Genomic DNA, 18,641 nt, shown 5'->3' on the forward strand with positions numbered 1-18,641 from the left:
CCTGGTGAGGCTGTCTTCAGCCACTACGGTCCTGGTGAGACTGTCTTCAACCACTACGGTCCTGGTCTGGTGAGACTGTCTTCAGCCACTACGGTCCTGGCTTGGTGAGGCTGTCTACAGCCACTACGGTCCTGGTGAGACTGTCTTCAGCCACTACGGTCCTGGCTTGGTGAGGCTGTCTTCAACCACAACGGTCCATTCTTGGCTGAGACTGTCTTCAACCACTACGGTCCTGGTGAGGCTGTCTTCAGCCACTACGGTCCTGGCTTGGTGAGGGTGTCTTCAGCCACTACGGTCCTGGCTTGGTGAGGCTGTCTTCAGCCACTACGGTCCTGGCTGGTGAGACTGTCTTCAACCACTACGGTCCTGGTGAGACTGTCTTCAACCACTACGGTCCTGGTTTGGTGAGACTGTCTTCAGCCACTACGGTCCTGGCCTGGTGAGGCTGTCTTCAGCCACTACGGTCCTGGTGAGACTGTCTTCAGCCACTACGGTCCTGGTGAGGCTGTCTTCAGCCACTACGGTCCTGGCTTGGTGAGGGTGTCTTCAGCCACTACGGTCCTGGCTTGGTGAGGCTGTCTTCAGCCACTACGGTCCTGGCCTGGTGAGACTGTCTTCAACCACTACGGTCCTGGTGAGACTGTCTTCAACCACTACGGTCCTGGTTTGGTGAGACTGTCTTCAGCCACTACGGTCCTGGCCTGGTGAGGCTGTCTTCAGCCACTACGGTCCTGGTGAGACTGTCTTCAGCCACTACGGTCCTGGTGAGACTGTCTTCAACCACTACGGTCCTGGTCTGGTGAGACTGTCTTCAGCCACTACGGTCCTGGCTTGGTGAGACTGTCTTCAACCACAACGGTCCATTCTTGGTGAGACTGTCTTCAACCACAACGGTCCATTCTTGGTGAGACTGTCTTCAACCACTACGGTCCTGGTGAGACTGTCTTCAGCCACTACGGTCCTGGTCTGGTGAGACTGTCTTCAGCCACTACGGTCCTGGCTTGGTGAGACTGTCTTCAACCACAACGGTCCATTCTTGGTGAGGCTGTCTTCAGCCACTACGGTCCTGGTGAGACTGTCTACAGCCACTACGGTCCTGGCTTGGTGAGGCTGTCTTCAACCACAACGGTCCATTCTTGGTGAGACTGTCTTCAACCACTACGGTCCTGGTGAGACTGTCTACAGCCACTACGGTCCTGGCCTTTAGAACAGCCTCCCGGAGGATCTGAGGGCCTCAGAAACTGTAAAGATTTTAAAGAAAGATCCTAAGACCCGACTCATTTTAGAAAGTGGAAATAACTTGTCATTCTGGTCACCTATAGCTAATGTCTTTCCTTCTTCTCTCTCCTCCACCCCTCTCTCTCCCTCTCCTCTTTATCTCTCTCTCTCCCCCACCCCTCTCTCTCCCCCTCTCTCCCTCTCCTCTATATCTCTCTCTCTCCCCCTGTCCCTCTCCTCTATCTCTCTCCCCCTCCTCTCTTTCTCCCTCCCTCTCACTCCTCCACCCCTCTCTCACCCTCTTTCCCTCCTCTCTCTCTCTCTCTCTCTCTCTCTCTATATATATATATATATATATATATATATATATATATATCTCTCTCTCCCTCTCCTCTATATATATCTCTCTCTCCCTCTCCTCTATATATATATATCTCTCTCTCCTCTATCTCTCTCTCTCCTCTACCCTTCTCTCCCTCCTCTATATCTCTCTCTCTCCCCCTTCTCCATCTCTCTTTCTCCCCCTCCTCTCTTTCTCTCCCTCTCTCCCCCTCCTCTCTTTCTCTTTCTCTGTCTCTCCGCCTCTCTCCCTCTCCTCTCTCTCCCCCTCCTCTCTTTCTCTCTCTGTCTCCTCCACAACGCTCTCTCCATCTCTATATATATCTCTCTCTCTCTCTCTTCTCTATCTTTCTCCCCCTCTCTCCCTCTCCTCTATATATATATATATATATATATCTCCTCCACCTTCTCTCCTATCTCTCTCTCTCTCCCGCTCTCCCTCTCCTCTATCTCTCTCTCTCTCTCCTCTATCTCTCTCTCTCTCTCCTCCACCCTTCTCTCCCTACTCTATATCTCTCGGTCTCCCTCCAGACAACCCATCAGAGTCTGCAGAGCGTCTGCTTCAGGAGCGTTTCAGGAAGCTGGGTCTTTTCCCCGAGGCTTTCAGCTCCATCCAGTACCGCGGGACTCGAACCTACAACCCCCCGACCGACTTCAGTGGTCTGCTGCGTAGTCTGGAGCAACAGTTAGATAACAACACTACCCGCTCACCACGTTCTGCAAACGTCATATACAGAGCCCTGCAGGTGTGTGTGTGTGTGTGTGTGTGTGTGTGTGTGTGTGAGCGTTTTGTAAATAATTCATGACCCTTTCAGCAGCTGTTTTAAACCAACACCTGTGACAAAGCGCTCTCTCTCTCCCCCTCTCTCCCCGCTCTCTCTCTCCCCCTCTCTCCCCGCTCTCTCTCTCCCGCTCTCTCTCCCTCTCTCCCCGCTCTCTCTCTCCCCGCTCTCTCTCTCCCCGCTCTCTCTCTCCCCCGCTCTCTCTCTCCCCGCTCTCTCTCTCCCCCTCTCTCCCCGCTCTCTCTCTCCCCCTCTCTCCCCGCTCTCTCTCCCCCTCTCTCTCTCTCCGACGCTCTCTCTCTCCGACGCTCTCTCTCTCCTCCGCTCTCTCTCTCTCTCTCCGACGCTCTCTCTCTCCGACGCTCTCTCTCTCTCCTGCTCTCTCTCTCCGACGCTCTCTCTCTCCCGCTCTCTCTCTCTCCCCCGCTCTCTCTCTCTCTCCCGCTCTCTCTCTCCCCGCTCTCTCTCTCCCCGCTCTCTCTCTCCCCGCTCTCTCTCCCCGCTCTCTCTCCCCGCTCTCTCTCCCCCTCTCTCTCCCTCTCTCTCTCCCTCTCTCCCTCTATCGATCTATAGGCCCTGAGTGAGCGTTTCAGCGGGGATATCCCAGAAGAGCACCTGGCCAGTAACTCTTTCTTCCCTGATGAATACTTCACCTGCTCCAGTATCTGTCTCAGCTGTGGGTGAGTCTCTCTGTCTGTGTTCAGTTATCCCTCAGCTGTAGGAAGGAGTCTCTCTGTCTGTGTTCAGTTATCCCTCAGCTGTAGGAAGGAGTCTCTCTGTCAGTGTTCAGTTATCCCTCAGCTGTAGGAAGTTATCTCTCTCTCTGTCTGTGTTCAGTTATCCCTCAGCTGTAGGAAGGAGTCTCTCTGTCTGTGTTCAGTTATCCCTCAGCTGTAGGAAGGAGTCTCTCTGTCTGTGTTCAGTTATCCCTCAGCTGTAGGAAGGAGTCTCTCTGTCAGTGTTCAGTTATCCCTCAGCTGTAGGAAGTTATCTCTCTCTCTGTCTGTGTTCAGTTATCCCTCAGCTGTAGGAAGGAGTCTCTCTGTCTGTGTTCAGTTATCCCTCAGCTGTAGGAAGGAGTCTCTCTGTCTGTGTTCAGTTATCCCTCAGCTGTAGGAAGGAGTCTCTCTGTCAGTGTTCAGTTATCCCTCAGCTGTAGGAAGTTATCTCTCTGTCTGTGTTCAGTTATCCCTCAGCTGTAGGAAGGAGTCTCTCTGTCTGTGTTCAGTTATCCCTCAGCTGTAGGAAGTTATCTCTCTCTCTGTCTCAGTGTTCAGTTATCCCTCAGCTGTAGGAAGGAGTCTCTCTGTCAGTGTTCAGTTATCCCTCAGCTGTAGGAAGGAGTCTCTCTGTCTGTGTTCAGTTATCCCTCAGCTGTAGGAAGTTCTCTCTCTGTCTCAGTGTTCAGTTATCCCTCAGCTGTAGGAAGTTCTCTCTCTGTCTCAGTGTTCAGTTATCCCTCAGCTGTAGGAAGGAGTCTCTCTGTCTGTGTTCAGTTATCCCTCAGCTGTAGGAAGGAGTCTCTCTGTCTCTGTGTTCAGTTATCCCTCAGCTGTAGGAAGGAGTCTCTCTGTCAGTGTTCAGTTATCCCTCAGCTGTAGGAAGTTATCTCTCTGTCTGTGTTCAGTTATCCCTCAGCTGTAGGAAGGAGTCTCTCTGTCTGTGTTCAGTTATCCCTCAGCTGTAGGAAGTTATCTCTCTCTCTGTCTCAGTGTTCAGTTATCCCTCAGCTGTAGGAAGGAGTCTCTCTGTCAGTGTTCAGTTATCCCTCAGCTGTAGGAAGTTCTCTCTCTGTCTCAGTGTTCAGTTATCCCTCAGCTGTAGGAAGTTCTCTCTCTGTCTCAGTGTTCAGTTATCCCTCAGCTGTAGGAAGGAGTCTCTCTGTCTGTGTTCAGTTATCCCTCAGCTGTAGGAAGGAGTCTCTCTGTCTCTGTGTTCAGTTATCCCTCAGCTGTAGGAAGGAGTCTCTCTGTCTGTGTTCAGTTATCCCTCAGCTGTAGGAAGGAGTCTCTCTGTCTCAGTGTTCAGTTATTCCTCAGCTGTAGGAAGGAGTCTCTCTGTCTGTGTTCAGTTATCCCTCAGCTGTAGGAAGGAGTCTCTCTGTCTCTGTGTTCAGTTATCCCTCAGCTGTAGGAAGGAGTCTCTCTGTCAGTGTTCAGTTATCCCTCAGCTGTAGGAAGGAGTCTCTCTGTCAGTGTTCAGTTATCCCTCAGCTGTAGGAAGGAGTCTCTCTGTCTGTGTTCAGTTATCCCTCAGCTGTAGGAAGGAGTCTCTCTGTCTGTGTTCAGTTATCCCTCAGCTGTAGGAAGGAGTCGCTCTGTCTCAGTGTTCAGTTATCCCTCAGCTGTAGGAAGGAGTCTCTCTGTCTGTGTTCAGTTATCCCTCAGCTGTAGGAAGGAGTCTCTCTGTCTCAGTGTTCAGTTATCCCTCAGCTGTAGGAAGGAGTCTCTCTGTCTGTGTTCAGTTATCCCTCAGCTGTAGGAAGTTATCTCTCTCTCTGTCTCAGTGTTCAGTTATCCCTCAGCTGTAGGAAGGAGTCTCTCTGTCTGTGTTCAGTTATCCCTCAGCTGTAGGAAGTTCTCTCTCTGTCTCAGTGTTCAGTTATCCCTCAGCTGTAGGAAGGAGTCTCTCTGTCTGTGTTCAGTTATCCCTCAGCTGTAGGAAGGAGTCTCTCTGTCTCTGTGTTCAGTTATCCCTCAGCTGTAGGAAGGAGTCTCTCTGTCTGTGTTCAGTTATCCCTCAGCTGTAGGAAGGAGTCTCTCTGTCTCAGTGTTCAGTTCTCTCAGCTGTAGGAAGTTATCTCTCTCTGTCTCAGTGTTCAGTTATCTCTCAGCTGTCTGCTCAGTGTACAGGAATGCTTTCTATTACTGTACGATGTTCAGTATGTTGTTATTACATGGTAAATGAATATAACATTGGAGCTGCTACATACCATTAGTAATGACCTGATAATTATTCTGGAAAATACCACCAGGAAATGTAAATATAAGGAATATATTAACTATATAACAGGACAATTAAACCACCAGTTGACTACTGATGTCTTCAGTCCTACTAACATTACCCTCTTCCTGTCAGGTCTGGCTGTATGAACAGTAATAACATAGTAATAAACACTACTAATCCTCTTCCTGTCAGGTCTGACTGTATGAACAGTAATAACATAGTAATAAACACTGTAATAACTCTCTTCCTGTCAGGTCTGACTGTGTGAACAGTAATAACATAGTAATAAACACTACTAATCCTCTTCCTGTCAGGTCTGACTGTATGAACAGTAATAACATAGTAATAAACACTGTAATAACCCTCTTCCTGTCAGGTCTGACTGTATGAACAGTAATAACATAGTAATAAACACTACTAATCCTCTTCCTGTCAGGTCTGACTGTATGAACAGTAATAACATAGTAATAAACACTGTAATAACCCTCTTCCTGTCAGGTCTGACTGTATGAACAGTAATAACATAGTAATAAACACTGTAATAACCCTCTTCCTGTCAGGTCTGACTGTGTGAACAGTAATAACATAGTAATAAACACTACTAACCCTCTTCCTGTCAGGTCTGACTGTATGAACAGTAATACCATAGTAATAAACACTGTAATAACCCTCTTCCTGTCAGGTCTGACTGTATGAACAGTAATAACATAGTAATAAACACTGTAATAACCCTCTTCCTGTCAGGTCTGACTGTGTGAACAGTAATAACATAGTAATAAACACTACTAACCCTCTTCCTGTCAGGTCTGACTGTATGAACAGTAATACCATAGTAATAAACACTGTAATAACCCTCTTCCTGTCAGGTCTGACTGTATGAACAGTAATAACATAGTAATAAACACTGTAATAACCCTCTTCCTGTCAGGTCTGGTTGTGTGAACAGTAATAACATAGTAATAAACACTGTAATAACCCTCTTCCTGTCAGGTCTGACTGTATGAACAGTAATAACATAGTAATACACACTACTAACTCTCTTCCTGTCAGGTCTGACTGTATGAACAGTAATAACATAGTAATAAACACTGTAATAACCCTCTTCCTGTCAGGTATGGCTGTATGAACAGTAATAACATAGTAATAAACACTGTAATAACCCTCTTCCTGTCAGGTCTGACTGTGTGAACAGTAATAACATAGTAATAAACACTGTAATAACCCTCTTCCTGTCAGGTCTGGCTGTGTGAACAGTAATAACATAGTAATAAACACTACTAACTCTCTTCCTGTCAGTTCTGACTGTATGAACAGTAATAACATAGTAATAAACACTGTAATAACCCTCTTCCTGTCAGGTATGGCTGTATGAACAGTAATAACATAGTAATAAACACTACTAACCCTCTTCCTGTCAGGTCTGACTGTATGAACAGTAATAACATAGTAATAAACACTGTAATAACCCTCTTCCTGTCAGGTATGGCTGTATGAACAGTAATAACATAGTAATAAACACTACTAACTCTCTTCCTGTCAGTTCTGACTGTATGAACAGTAATAACATAGTAATAAACACTACTAATCCTCTTCCTGTCAGGTCTGGTTGTGTGAACAGTAATAACATAGTAATAAACACTACTAACCCTCTTCCTGTCAGGTCTGACTGTATGAACAGTAATAACATAGTAATAAACACTGTAATAACCCTCTTCCTGTCAGGTCTGGTTGTGTGAACAGTAATAACATAGTAATAAACACTGTAATAACCCTCTTCCTGTCAGGTCTGACTGTATGAACAGTAATAACATAGTAATAAACACTGTAATAACCCTCTTCCTGTCAGGTCTGGCTGTATGAACAGTAATAACATAGTAATAAACACTACTAATCCTCTTCCTGGCAGGTCTGACTGTATTAACAGTAATAACATAGTAATAAACACTGTAATAACCCTCTTCCTGTCAGGTCTGGCTGTGTGAACAGTAATAACATAGTAATAAACACTGTAATAACCCTCTTCCTGTCAGGTCTGACTGTATGAACAGTAATAACATAGTAATAAACACTAATAACCCTCTTCCTGTCAGGTCTGACTGTATGAACAGTAATAACATAGTAATAAACACTGTAATAACCCTCTTCCTGTCAGGTCTGACTGTATGAACAGTAATAACATAGTAATAAACACTACTAATCCTCTTCCTGTCAGGTCTGGCTGTGTGAACAGTATGAACCATCGGAAGGAGGGAGTTGACCACGAGGCTAAACACCGCTGTCGCTACTCTGCTCAATACGACAACCGTATCTACACCTGTAAAGTAGGAACACGGACAGACACAGTCTCTCTCTCTCTCGCTGTCTCTCTCTCTCTCTCTCTCTCGCTGTCTCTCTGTCTCGCTGTCTCTCTCTCTCTCTCTCTCGCTGTCTCTCTCTCTGTCTCTTGCTGTCTCTCTCTGTCTCTCGCTGTCTCTCTCTGTCTCTCTCTCTCTCTCTCGCTGTCTCTCTCTCTCTCTCGCTGTCTCTCTCTCTCTCTCGCTGTCTCTCTCTCTCTCTCTCTCTCTCTCCCTCTCTCTCTCTCTCTCTCCCTCTCTCTCTCTCTCTGTCTCTCTCTCTGTCTCTCTCTCTCTCTCTCTCTCTCTGTCAATTCAATTCAATTCAATTCAAGGGGCTTTATTGGCATGGGAAACATGTGTTAACATTGCCAAAGCAAGTGAGGTAGATAATATACAAAAGTTAAATGAACAATAAAAATTAACAGTAAACATTACACATACAGAAGTTTCAAAACAATAAAGACATCACAAATGTCATATTGTATATATACAGTGTTGTAACAATGTACAAATGGTTAAAGTACACAAGGGAAAATAAATAAGCATAAATATGGGTTGTATTTACAATGGTGTTTGTTCTTCACTGGTTGCCCTTTTCTTGTGGCAACAGGTCACAAATCTTGCTGCTGTGATGCACACTGTGGTATTTCACCCAGTAGATATGGGAGTTTATCAAAATTGGATTTGTTTTCGAATTCTTTTTGGGTCTGTGTCTCTCTCTCTGTCTCTCTCTCTCTGTCTCTCTCTCTCTCTCTCTCTCTCTGTCTCTCTCTCTCTCTCTCTCTCTCTCTCTGTCTCTCTCTCTCTCTGTCTCTCTCTCTGTCTCTCTCTCTCTCTGTCTCTCTCTCTGTCTCTCTCTCTCGCTGTCTCTCTCTGTCTCTCTCTCGCTGTCTCTCTCTGTCTCTCTCTCTCTCTCTCGCTGTCTCTCTCTCTCTCTCTCTCTCGCTGTCTCTCTCTCTCTCTCTCTCTCGCTGTCTCTCTCTCTCTCTCTCTCTCTCGCTGTCTCTCTCTCTCTCGCTGTCTCTCTCTGTCTCTCTCTCTCTCACACTCTCTCTCTCTCTCGCTGTCTCTCTCTCTCGCTGTCTCGCTGTCTCTCTCTCTCTCTCTCTCTCTCTCTCTGTCTCTCTCTCTGTCTCTGTCTCTCTCTGTCTCTCTCTCTGTCTCTCACACACACCACACACACAGCTCTGTCTGAGTATGTGCTCTCTGATCCTCAGGCGTGCTATGAGGGAGGGAAGGAGGTGATTGTGGTTCCCAAGACGACAGCCTCCTCTGACTCTCCCTGGTTTAGTCTGGCCACCTACGCCTGGTCTGGGTGAGTCCTGGACATGTAGAAATCCTCATTATAATATCCTGTATCCTCAAGGAATAGAATCCTCTGTTCTGATGTCATAGTAAGTCACTACCTCTAATGGAAAATCCTTTTATTTTCTGACTCTCAATGTTTTTAGCTGATTACATCTGATCTCTGATAATATAACTGAGAGAGTGTGTTAACTGAAGTATTGTTGTTGTTGTTGTTGTTTACAGGTATGTGATAGAGTGTCCCAACTGTGGGGTGATCTACAGAAGCAGGCAGTACTGGTACGGGAACCAGGACCCAGTAGACACAGTGGTCAGGACTGAAATACAACACATCTGGCCTGGGGTAAGAACAACAGAGGGGAGGGAACCAGGACCCAGTAGACACAGTGGTCAGGACTGAAATACAACACATCTGGCCTGGGGTAAGAACAACAGAGGGGAGGGAACCAGGACCCAGTAGACACAGTGGTCAGGACTGAAATACAACACATCTGGCCTGGGGTAAGAACAACAGAGGGGAGGGAACCAGGACCCAGTAGACACAGTGGTCAGGACTGAAATACAACACATCTGGCCTGGGGTAAGAACAACAGAGGGGAGGGAACCAGGACCCAGTAGACACAGTGGTCAGGACTGAAATACAACACATCTGGCCTGGGGTAAGAACAACAGAGGGGAGGGGACCAGGACCCAGTAGACACAGTGGTCAGGACTGAAATACAACACATCTGGCCTGGGGTAAGAACAACAGAGGGGAGGGAACCAGGACCCAGTAGACACAGTGGTCAGGACTGAAATACAACACATCTGGCCTGGGGTAAGAACAACAGAGGGGAGGGAACCAGGACCCAGTAGACACAGTGGTCAGGACTGAAATACAACACATCTGGCCTGGGGTAAGAACAACAGAGGGGAGGGAACCAGGACCCAGTAGACACAGTGGTCAGGACTGAAATACAACACATCTGGCCTGGGGTAAGAACAACAGAGGGGAGGGGACCAGGACCCAGTAGACACAGTGGTCAGGACTGAAATACAACACATCTGGCCTGGGGTAAGAACAACGGAGGGCCCTTATGCCTGGGCCCGTATTCATGTAGCGTCTCAGAGTAGGAGTGTTGTTCTATGGGCAGGTCCATGTCATCTTAATCGTTGGATCTAACAGGCAAAACTGATCCTTCATCATCTCTCCTGCTCTGAGAGGCGATGGGGCATCTCTCCTACTCTGAGAGGCGATGGGGCATCTCTCCTACTATGAGAGGCGATGGGGCATCTCTCCTACTCTGAGAGGCGATGGGGCATCTCTCCTACTCTGAGAGGCGATGGGCATCTCTGCTACTCTGAGAGGTGATGGGCATCTCTCCTACTCTGAGAGGCGATGGGGCATCTCTCCTACTCTGAGAGGCGATGGGGCATCTCTGCTACTCTGAGAGGTGATGGGCATCTCTCCTACTCTGAGAGGCGATGGGGCAGCTCTCCTACTCTGAGAGGCGATGGGGCAGCTCTCCTACTCTGAGAGGCGATGGGGCATCTCTCCTACTATGAGAGGCGATGGGGCATCTCTCCTACTCTGAGAGGCGATGGGGCATCTCTCCTACTCTGAGAGGCGATGGGGCATCTCTCCTACTCTGAGAGGCGATGGGGCATCTCTCCTACTCTGAGAGGCGATGGGGCATCTCTCCTACTCTGAGAGGCGATGGGGCATCTCTCCTACTCTGAGAGGAGATGGGGCAGCTCTCCTACTCTGAGAGGCGATGGGGCAGCTCTCCTACTCTGAGAGGCGATGGGCAGCTCTCCTACTCTGAGAGGCGATGGGCAGCTCTCCTGCTCTGAGAGGCGATGGGCATCTCTGCTACTCTGAGAGACGTTGGGGCATCTCTCCTACTCTGAGAGGCGATGGGGCATCTCTGCTACTCTGAGAGGTGATGGGCATCTCTCCTACTCTGAGAGGCGATGGGCATCTCTCCTACTCTGAGATATATGAGATATGAGATATGAGACCTGTCTGCTGATTTACAGGGTCTATGGGTCTGTTGGTATATGACACCTGTCTGCTGATTTACAGGGTCTTGCAGTTGAACATTCTTTGTCAAACCATTTTTTCTTTGGGAGTGCTTTCTGTTTCAGATTACATGTTTTAACCAGTTTGATGAATCTGTCAATACATTAATTACTGTCTAAATTAATGCAATCTTAAAATTTGGCCAAAAATAACTGTAAATCAGGTTTTCAATTTCCATGCTTTTTAACGTTGCCTATTATTCATGAATGCTAATTTTTCCCACTTGTATGAGGGCGGGACGGGGTAGAGTTTAGGTTCTGGTCCACTTGTATGAGGGTGGGATGGGGTAGAGTTTAGGCTCTGGTCCACTTGTATGAGGGCGGGACGGGGTAGAGTTTAGGTTCTGGTCCACTTGTATGAGGGTGGGATGGGGTAGAGTTTAGGCTCTGGTCCACTTGTATGAGGGCGGGACGGGGTAGAGTTTAGGTTCTGGTCCACTTGTATGAGGGTGGGACGGGGTAGAGTTTAGGCTCTGGTCCACTTGTATGAGGGCGGGACGGGGTAGAGTTTAGGTTCTGGTCCACTTGTAGGAGGGCGGGACGAGGTAGAGTTTAGGTTCTGGTCCACTTGTGGGACGGGGTAGAGTTTAGGTTCTGGTCCACTTGTAGGAGGGCGGGACGAGGTAGAGTTTAGGTTCAGGTCCACTTGTAGGAGGGTGGGACGGGGTAGAGTTTAGGCTCTGGTCCACTTGTATGAGGGTGAGACGGGGTAGAGTTTAGGCTCTGGTCCACTTGTATGAGGGTGGGACAGGGTAGAGTTTAGGTTCTGGTCCACTTGTATGAGGGTGAGAGGGGGTAGAGTTTAGGCTCTGGTCCACTTGTATGAGGGCGAGACGGGGTAGAGTTTAGGTTCTGGTCCACTTGTATGAGGGTGGGACGGGGTAGAGTTTAGGCTCTGGTCCACTTGTATGAGGGTGAGAGGGGGTAGAGTTTAGGTTCTGGTCCACTTGTGAGAGGGGGTAGAGTTTAGGCTCTGGTCCACTTGTATGAGGGCGAGAGGGGGTAGAGTTTAGGTTCTGGTCCACTTGTGAGAGGGGGTAGAGTTTAGGCTCTGGTCCACTTGTATGAGGGTGAGAGGGGGTAGAGTTTAGGTTCAGGTCCACTTGTATGAGGGCGAGAGGGGGTAGAGTTTAGGTTCTGGTCCACTTGTGAGAGGGGGTAGAGTTTAGGCTCTGGTCCACTTGTATGAGGGTGAGAGGGGGTAGAGTTTAGGTTCAGGTCCACTTGTATGAGGGCGAGAGGGGGTAGAGTTTAGGTTCTGGTCCACTTGTATGAGGGCAAGAGGGGGTAGAGTTTAGGTTCTGGTCCACTTGTATGAGGGCGAGAGGGCATGACCCATAAAGACATTGATTTGTTTCTTGCTCCATATCTGTAATGTCATAGTGGACTGCACTGTTTCCTAGTGCAGAGCGATATGTAAACCTACCCAGAGAGTCACCCTTCACCCTGCCATTAACAATGTCTCTCACCTCCATCCCTCTCTCGCTCTCTTTCCCTCTTCTTTTCTTCCTTTCCTCCCTCTCTCTCCTCCCTCTTCCTCTCCTCTCTTCTCTCATCCTCCCTCTCTCTCTCTTCTCTCTCCCCCCTCCCTCTTCTCTCCCCCCTCCCTCTTCTCTCTCCCCCCTCCCTCTTCTCTCCCTCCCTCTTCTCTCCCTCCCTCTTCTCTCCCCCCTCGCCCTCCCCTCTCTCTCTCCCCTTCAGTCAGATGGTTTTCTGAAGGACAACAACAATGCAGCTCAGAGACTGTTGGACGGTGTGAACTACATCTCCCAGAGTGTGTCAGAGCTCAGTGTAAAACCTGCCAAAGCTGTCACTTCTTGGCTCACCGACCAGATTGCCCCGGCCTACTGGAAACCCAACTCCCTCATCCTGGTACGTGGTCCTCACAGCCATCTGGACATACAGGTTCAGACACAGCGTGGATCCAATCATGGGATCCATTCCTAGCCAGTGATTCCCTAAGTTGAGTTATTATGCCTCAGCTGTGCTGTGAACATGTTTAGACATATTCATGTTGTCATGGATTATTGTTTGACTGTGTAAAGACTGTCCATTTCTCCTATGACTGTGTAAAGACTGTCCATTTCTCCTATGACTGTGTAAAGACTGTCCATTTCTCCTATGACTGTGTAAAGACTGTCCATTGCTCCTATGACTGTGTAAAGACTGTCCATTTCTCCTATGACTGTGTAAAGACTGTCCATTGCTCCTATGACTGTGGAAAGACTGTCCATTGCTCCTATGACTGTGAAAAGACTGTCCATTGCTCCTATGACTGTGTAAAGACTGTCATTCCTCCTATGACTGTGTAAAGACTGTCCATTTCTCCTATGACTGTGTAAAGACTGTCCATTTCTCCTATGACTGTGTAAAGACTGTCCATTTCTCCTATGACTGTGGAAAGACTGTCCATTGCTCCTATGACTGTGGAAAGACTGTCCATTTCTCCTATGACTGTGGAAAGACTGTCCATTGCTCCTATGACTGTGGAAAGACTGTCCATTTCTATTATGACTGTGGAAAGACTGTCCATTGCTCCTGTGTGTGCTTGTGTTTTCAGCCTGTGATATAGTCTCTCTCCTGTGCTCTCTGTGTCTCTGTAACAGAAATGTTGTAAGTGCAGTGAGGTGTTCCAGGACAACGATACTAAGCATCACTGCCGTGCCTGTGGAGAGGGCTTCTGTGACGGCTGCTCCTCCAAGAACCGTCCCGTTCCAGAGAGGGGCTGGGGGCTCGCACCCGTACGGGTCTGTGATGCCTGCTTCCAGAACCAGGGCATCTCAGAAGGTTTGGACATGGTGTATATCAAACATGATGTCTCTACAGTTATCCTATGATGTCCCAATAGGTCTTTAAAGAATACTCTTAGATAAACCTGGATGTCACATGAACATCAAAATTAGGAGGTAAATCATGTAATCAAATCAAATGTTATTTGTCACATGCGCCGAATACAACAGGTATAGTAGACCTCACAGTGAAATACTGAATATAACAGGTGTAGTAGACCTTACAGTGAAATGCTGAATATAACAGGTATAGTAGACCTCACAGTGAAATACTGAATATAACAGGTGTAGTAGACCTCACAGTGAAATGCTGAATACAACAGGTGTAGTAGACCTCACAGTGAAATGCTGAATACAACAGGTGTAGTAGACCTTACAGTGAAATGCTGAATACAACAGGTGTAGTAGACCTTACAGTGAAACGCTGAATACAACAGGTGTAGTAGACCTTACAGTGAAACGCTTACTGACAAACCCTTAACCAACAATGCAGTTTTAAGAAAAAACAAGTGTTAAGTATTTACTAAGTAAATTGAAGTAAACAATAAATAAATACAAATAAAAATGTAAAATAATAAAATAACAGTAACGAGGCTATATACAGGGGGTACCGGTAGAGTGAATGTGCGGGGGCACAGGTTAGTCAGGGACAAGTTGAAAATGTCAGTGAAGACACTTGCCAGTTGGTCAGCTCATGCTCGGAGTACACGTCCTGGTAATCCGTCTGGCGAATGTTGACCTGTTTAAAGGTTTTACATCGGCTACAGAGAGCGTGATCACACAGTCCTCCGGAACAGCTGGTGCTCTCATGCATGCTTCAGTGTTGCTTGCCTCAATGTTTTCCCCTTTTTTTCTCCCCGGTTGACATATCTTATGAATAATATTTGTTTCTCCTTCCTTCCTTCTGTGCGTGTGTTGTAGAGCTGCTGGATGCAGCGTTGGAGGAGGAGGAAGGAGGGACACTCAGTAGGAGAGTAGGAGAGGCTGTTCAGAATACACTGGGAGCTGTGGTCACCGCTACATACATCCCTCTGGGTGAGTACTGTAGCCCTCTGGGTGAGTACTGTAGTCTAGACTACTCTGTTGTCACCACTACATACAGTGCATTTGAAAGTATTCAAACCACTTGACTTTTTCAACATTTTGTTACGTTACAGCCTTATTCTAAAATGTATTAAATTGTCCCCCCCCCCCCCATTCTTCTACACACAATACCAAATGATGACAAAGTGAAAACAGGTTTAACAAATAAATAATGAAATATCACCTTTACATAAGTATTCAGACCCTTTACTCAGTACTTTGTTGAAGCACCTTTGGTAGTGATTACAGCATCAAGTCTTCTTGGGTATGACGCTACAAGCTTGGCACACCTGTATTTGGAGAGTTTCTCCCATTTTTCTCTGCAGATCCTCTCAAGCTCTGTCAGGTTGGATGGGGAGCGTTGCTGCACAGCTATTTTCAGGTCTCTCCAGAGATGTTAGATCGAGTTCAAATCCGGGCTCTGGCTGGGCCACTCAAGGACATTCAGAGACTTGTCCTAAAGCCACTCCAGCGTTGTCTTGGCTGTGTGCTTAGGGTCGTTGTCCTGTTGGAAGGTCAACCTTCGCCCCAGTCTGATGTCCTGAGCACTCTGTACTTGCTACTTTCATCTTTCCCTCGACCCTGACTAGTCTCCCAGTCCGTGCTGCTGAAAAAACATCCCCATAGCATGATGCTGCCACCACCATGCTTCACCGTAGGGATGGTGCCAGGTTTCCTCCAGATGTGACGCTTGGCATTCAGTTCAATCTTGGTTTCATCAGACTAGAGAATCTTGTTTCACATGTTCTGAGAGTCTTTAGGTGCCCTTTGGCAAACTCCAAGCGGACAGTCATGTGCCTTTTACTGAGGAGTGGCTTCCGTCTGCCTACTCTACCATAAAGGCTGATTGGTGGGATCTGCAGAGAAGGTTCTCCCATCTCCACAGAGGACACTGGAGCTCTGTCAGAGTGACCATCGGTTTCTTGGTCACCTCTCTGATCAAGGCCCGTCTCCCCTGATTGCTCAGTTTTTCCAGGCGGCCAGCTCTAGGATGAGTCTGGTTCCAAACTTCTTCCATTTAAGAATGATGGAGGCCACTATGTTCTTGGGGACCTTCAATGCTGCAGAAATGTTTTGGTACCCTTCCCCAGATCTGTGCCTCGGCACAATCCTGTCTCAGAGCTCTATGGACAATTCCTTCGACCTCATGGCTTGGTTTCTGCTCTGACATGCACTGTCAACTGTGGGACCTTATATAGACATGTGTGTGCCTTTCCAAATCATGTCCGTTCAATTGAATTTACCACAGGTAAACTCCAATCAAGTTGTAGAAACATCTCAAGGATGATCGATAGAAACAGAATGCACCTGAGCTCAATTTCGAGTCTCATAGCAAATAGTCTGAATTCTTATGTAAATAAGGTATTTGCAATAAAAATAAAAATAAACTGTTTTTACTTTGTCATTATGGGGTATTGTGGGTAGATTGATGAGGGAAAAAAAATATATTTTATCCATTTTAGAATAAGGCTGTAACAAAATGTGGAAAAAGTGTTCTGAATATTGACCACGTGACCCACTGTATAGCAGGTCGCGGTCACGTGACTCACTGTATAGCAGGCTGCGGTCACGTGACCCACTGTATAGCAGGTCGCGGTCACGTGACTCACTGTATAGCAGGTCGCGGTCACGTGACTCACTGTATAGCAGGCTGCGGTCACGTGACCCACTGTATAGCAGGTCGCGGTCACGTGACTCACTGTATAGCAGGCCGCGGTCACGTGACTCACTGTATAGCAGGTCGCGGTCACGTGACTCACTGTATAGCAGGCCGCGGTCACGTGACTCACTGTATAGCAGGCCGCGGTCACGTGACTCACTGTATAGCAGGCCGCGGTCACGTGACTCACTGTATAGCAGGCCGCGGTCACGTGACTCACTGTATAGCAGGTCGCGGTCACGTGACTCACTGTATAGCAGGCTGCGGTCACGTGACTCACTGTCTGTAGGAGCAAATCATTTTCGTGAACAGGGTGGTGTACGTAATTAACTATAAGGTCAATAACACATTTAAAGGTGCAATATGCAGAAATCACTCCGCCTTCTCCTGGGTGCTTTAATTCGAATGGTTTGCCTGAGTTCAGTGTATGTGACAAAACAAGCAGTCATTGTACCATCTAAAAATATATTTTCATTAAACCCAAAATATATTTTCAGCTGTTTTGAAGCTGGTTTACAAAAGTTCTCTCTCTCTAGGTCTGATGAAGGATGCAGCTCGTCCAGCCTACTGGGTTCCAGACCAGGATATCCTGTGCTGCTGTGAGTGTCAGAGAGACTTCTCCGCTCCGCGTCTCTCCATCCACCACTGCAGGGCCTGCGGCCAGGGCGTGTGTGACGACTGCTCCCCTGAACGTAGAGCAGTGCCCTCTAGGGGTTGGGACCACCCAGTGCGTGTCTGCAACACCTGCCACCAGAAACCAGGGGACCTCTAGTAGGAGATAGGGAACACATTGGCACCCTATTCAAAAGTAGGGCACTATATATGGACTAGGGCGCCATTTGGGACGCAACAAGAGAAACAGTCAAGGGTTGTGTTCATTAGGCTCGAAATGAAAGAAAATGCTCCAAAACAGAGAGGGACTATCTGTACTTGCCCAATAAGTCGATTTTTGTTTTCCCGCTTCTAAACCTTTTTGCTACGGTGTGCCCTAATGAACACGACCCGGGTTCCACCTAACGCTGTGGAACTCCCGTCTCTCTGTGGCTCAGGCCAGGGAGTTCTTGTTATTCATTGTGATGTCATCCGTCCTAAAGCCTTGGGACGTCACTTTATCCTTTGACGAGAGAGAGAGATACGTTCCTTGGCTTAAAGAAGAAGTTCATTCCACGTTTTAAGATGATTAGCCTAAATAACTACCAACCTGTATAATAATCTTGGACGCTGGGTGGTTGTATATGTACTTTTAAACGGCACGGACAGACAATAATAGAATAGCATTAATTCCTAATCGACTGTATTTATTTTATATACACTACCAGTCAAAAGTTGACACACCTACTCATTCAAGGGTTTTTCTTTATTTTTTACTATTTTCTACATTGTAGAATAATAGTGAAGACATCAAAACTATGAAATAACACATATGGAATCATGTAGTAACCAAAAGTGTTCAACAAATCAAGCATTCCAGATGAAGCTGGTTGAGAGAATGCAAAGCTGTCAAGGCAAAGGGTGAATGAAGAATCTCAAATATATTTTAACACTTTTTGGGGTTTCTACATGATTCCATAGTTTTGATGTCTTCACTATTATTCTACAATGTAGAAAATAGTCAAAACCCCTGGAATGAGTAGGTGTCCAACCTTTTGACTGGTAGTGTATAATAATATGGGAAGTTTACTATAGTGGGGTAAAAGTGATTTGTTTTGTATAACAATGCTATCTCAAGCCCCATTTCTACCTGGTGCTAACATGGATCTTGACTACATTCTGATTTTGCCCACATTTCCATCCAATGTGTCTGTTATCCATCCAATGTGTCTGTTATCCATCCAATGTGTCTGTTATCCATCCAATGTGTCTGTTATCCATCCAATGTGTCTGTTATCCATCCAATGTGTCTGTTATCCATCCAATGTGTCTGCATTGTGACCAAACTTCCTGGTCCCTTCCTTTATGAAAATTATTTAACAGCTATTCTTTCAAAAATAATATTTATATATTGTAAGACACATATTGATGTAATCAGTCAATTGTGCCACTTGTCAGTGATTTTAAATGGTGTCTCTGCCCAGATCTGTCTACACTTGTATGGAGGTAGTCAGACACCTGAGGTGGGCAG

General features: G+C 47.0%; 1 protein-coding gene across 1 annotated transcript in view; it reads left to right on the plus strand.

The window, feature by feature from the left end:
* The window catches only part of LOC120039369 (zinc finger FYVE domain-containing protein 1-like), a 30,515-nt gene extending 12,616 nt beyond the window's left edge, over positions 1–17,899 (plus strand). The window contains exons 4-12 of the mRNA XM_038984797.1: positions 2,089–2,303; positions 2,913–3,019; positions 7,498–7,606; positions 8,839–8,936; positions 9,152–9,269; positions 12,689–12,859; positions 13,594–13,774; positions 14,698–14,811; positions 17,056–17,899. Coding sequence (XP_038840725.1) covers positions 2,089–2,303; positions 2,913–3,019; positions 7,498–7,606; positions 8,839–8,936; positions 9,152–9,269; positions 12,689–12,859; positions 13,594–13,774; positions 14,698–14,811; positions 17,056–17,291 — 1,349 coding nt within the window. The 3' untranslated portion in view covers positions 17,292–17,899. The remainder of the gene's footprint in view (positions 1–2,088; positions 2,304–2,912; positions 3,020–7,497; positions 7,607–8,838; positions 8,937–9,151; positions 9,270–12,688; positions 12,860–13,593; positions 13,775–14,697; positions 14,812–17,055) is intronic.
* The last annotated feature ends 742 nt before the right edge of the window (positions 17,900–18,641 follow it).

Source organism: Salvelinus namaycush, unplaced genomic scaffold (genome assembly GCF_016432855.1).
Source record: "Salvelinus namaycush isolate Seneca unplaced genomic scaffold, SaNama_1.0 Scaffold267, whole genome shotgun sequence".
Taxonomy (NCBI): Eukaryota; Metazoa; Chordata; class Actinopteri; order Salmoniformes; family Salmonidae; genus Salvelinus; species Salvelinus namaycush.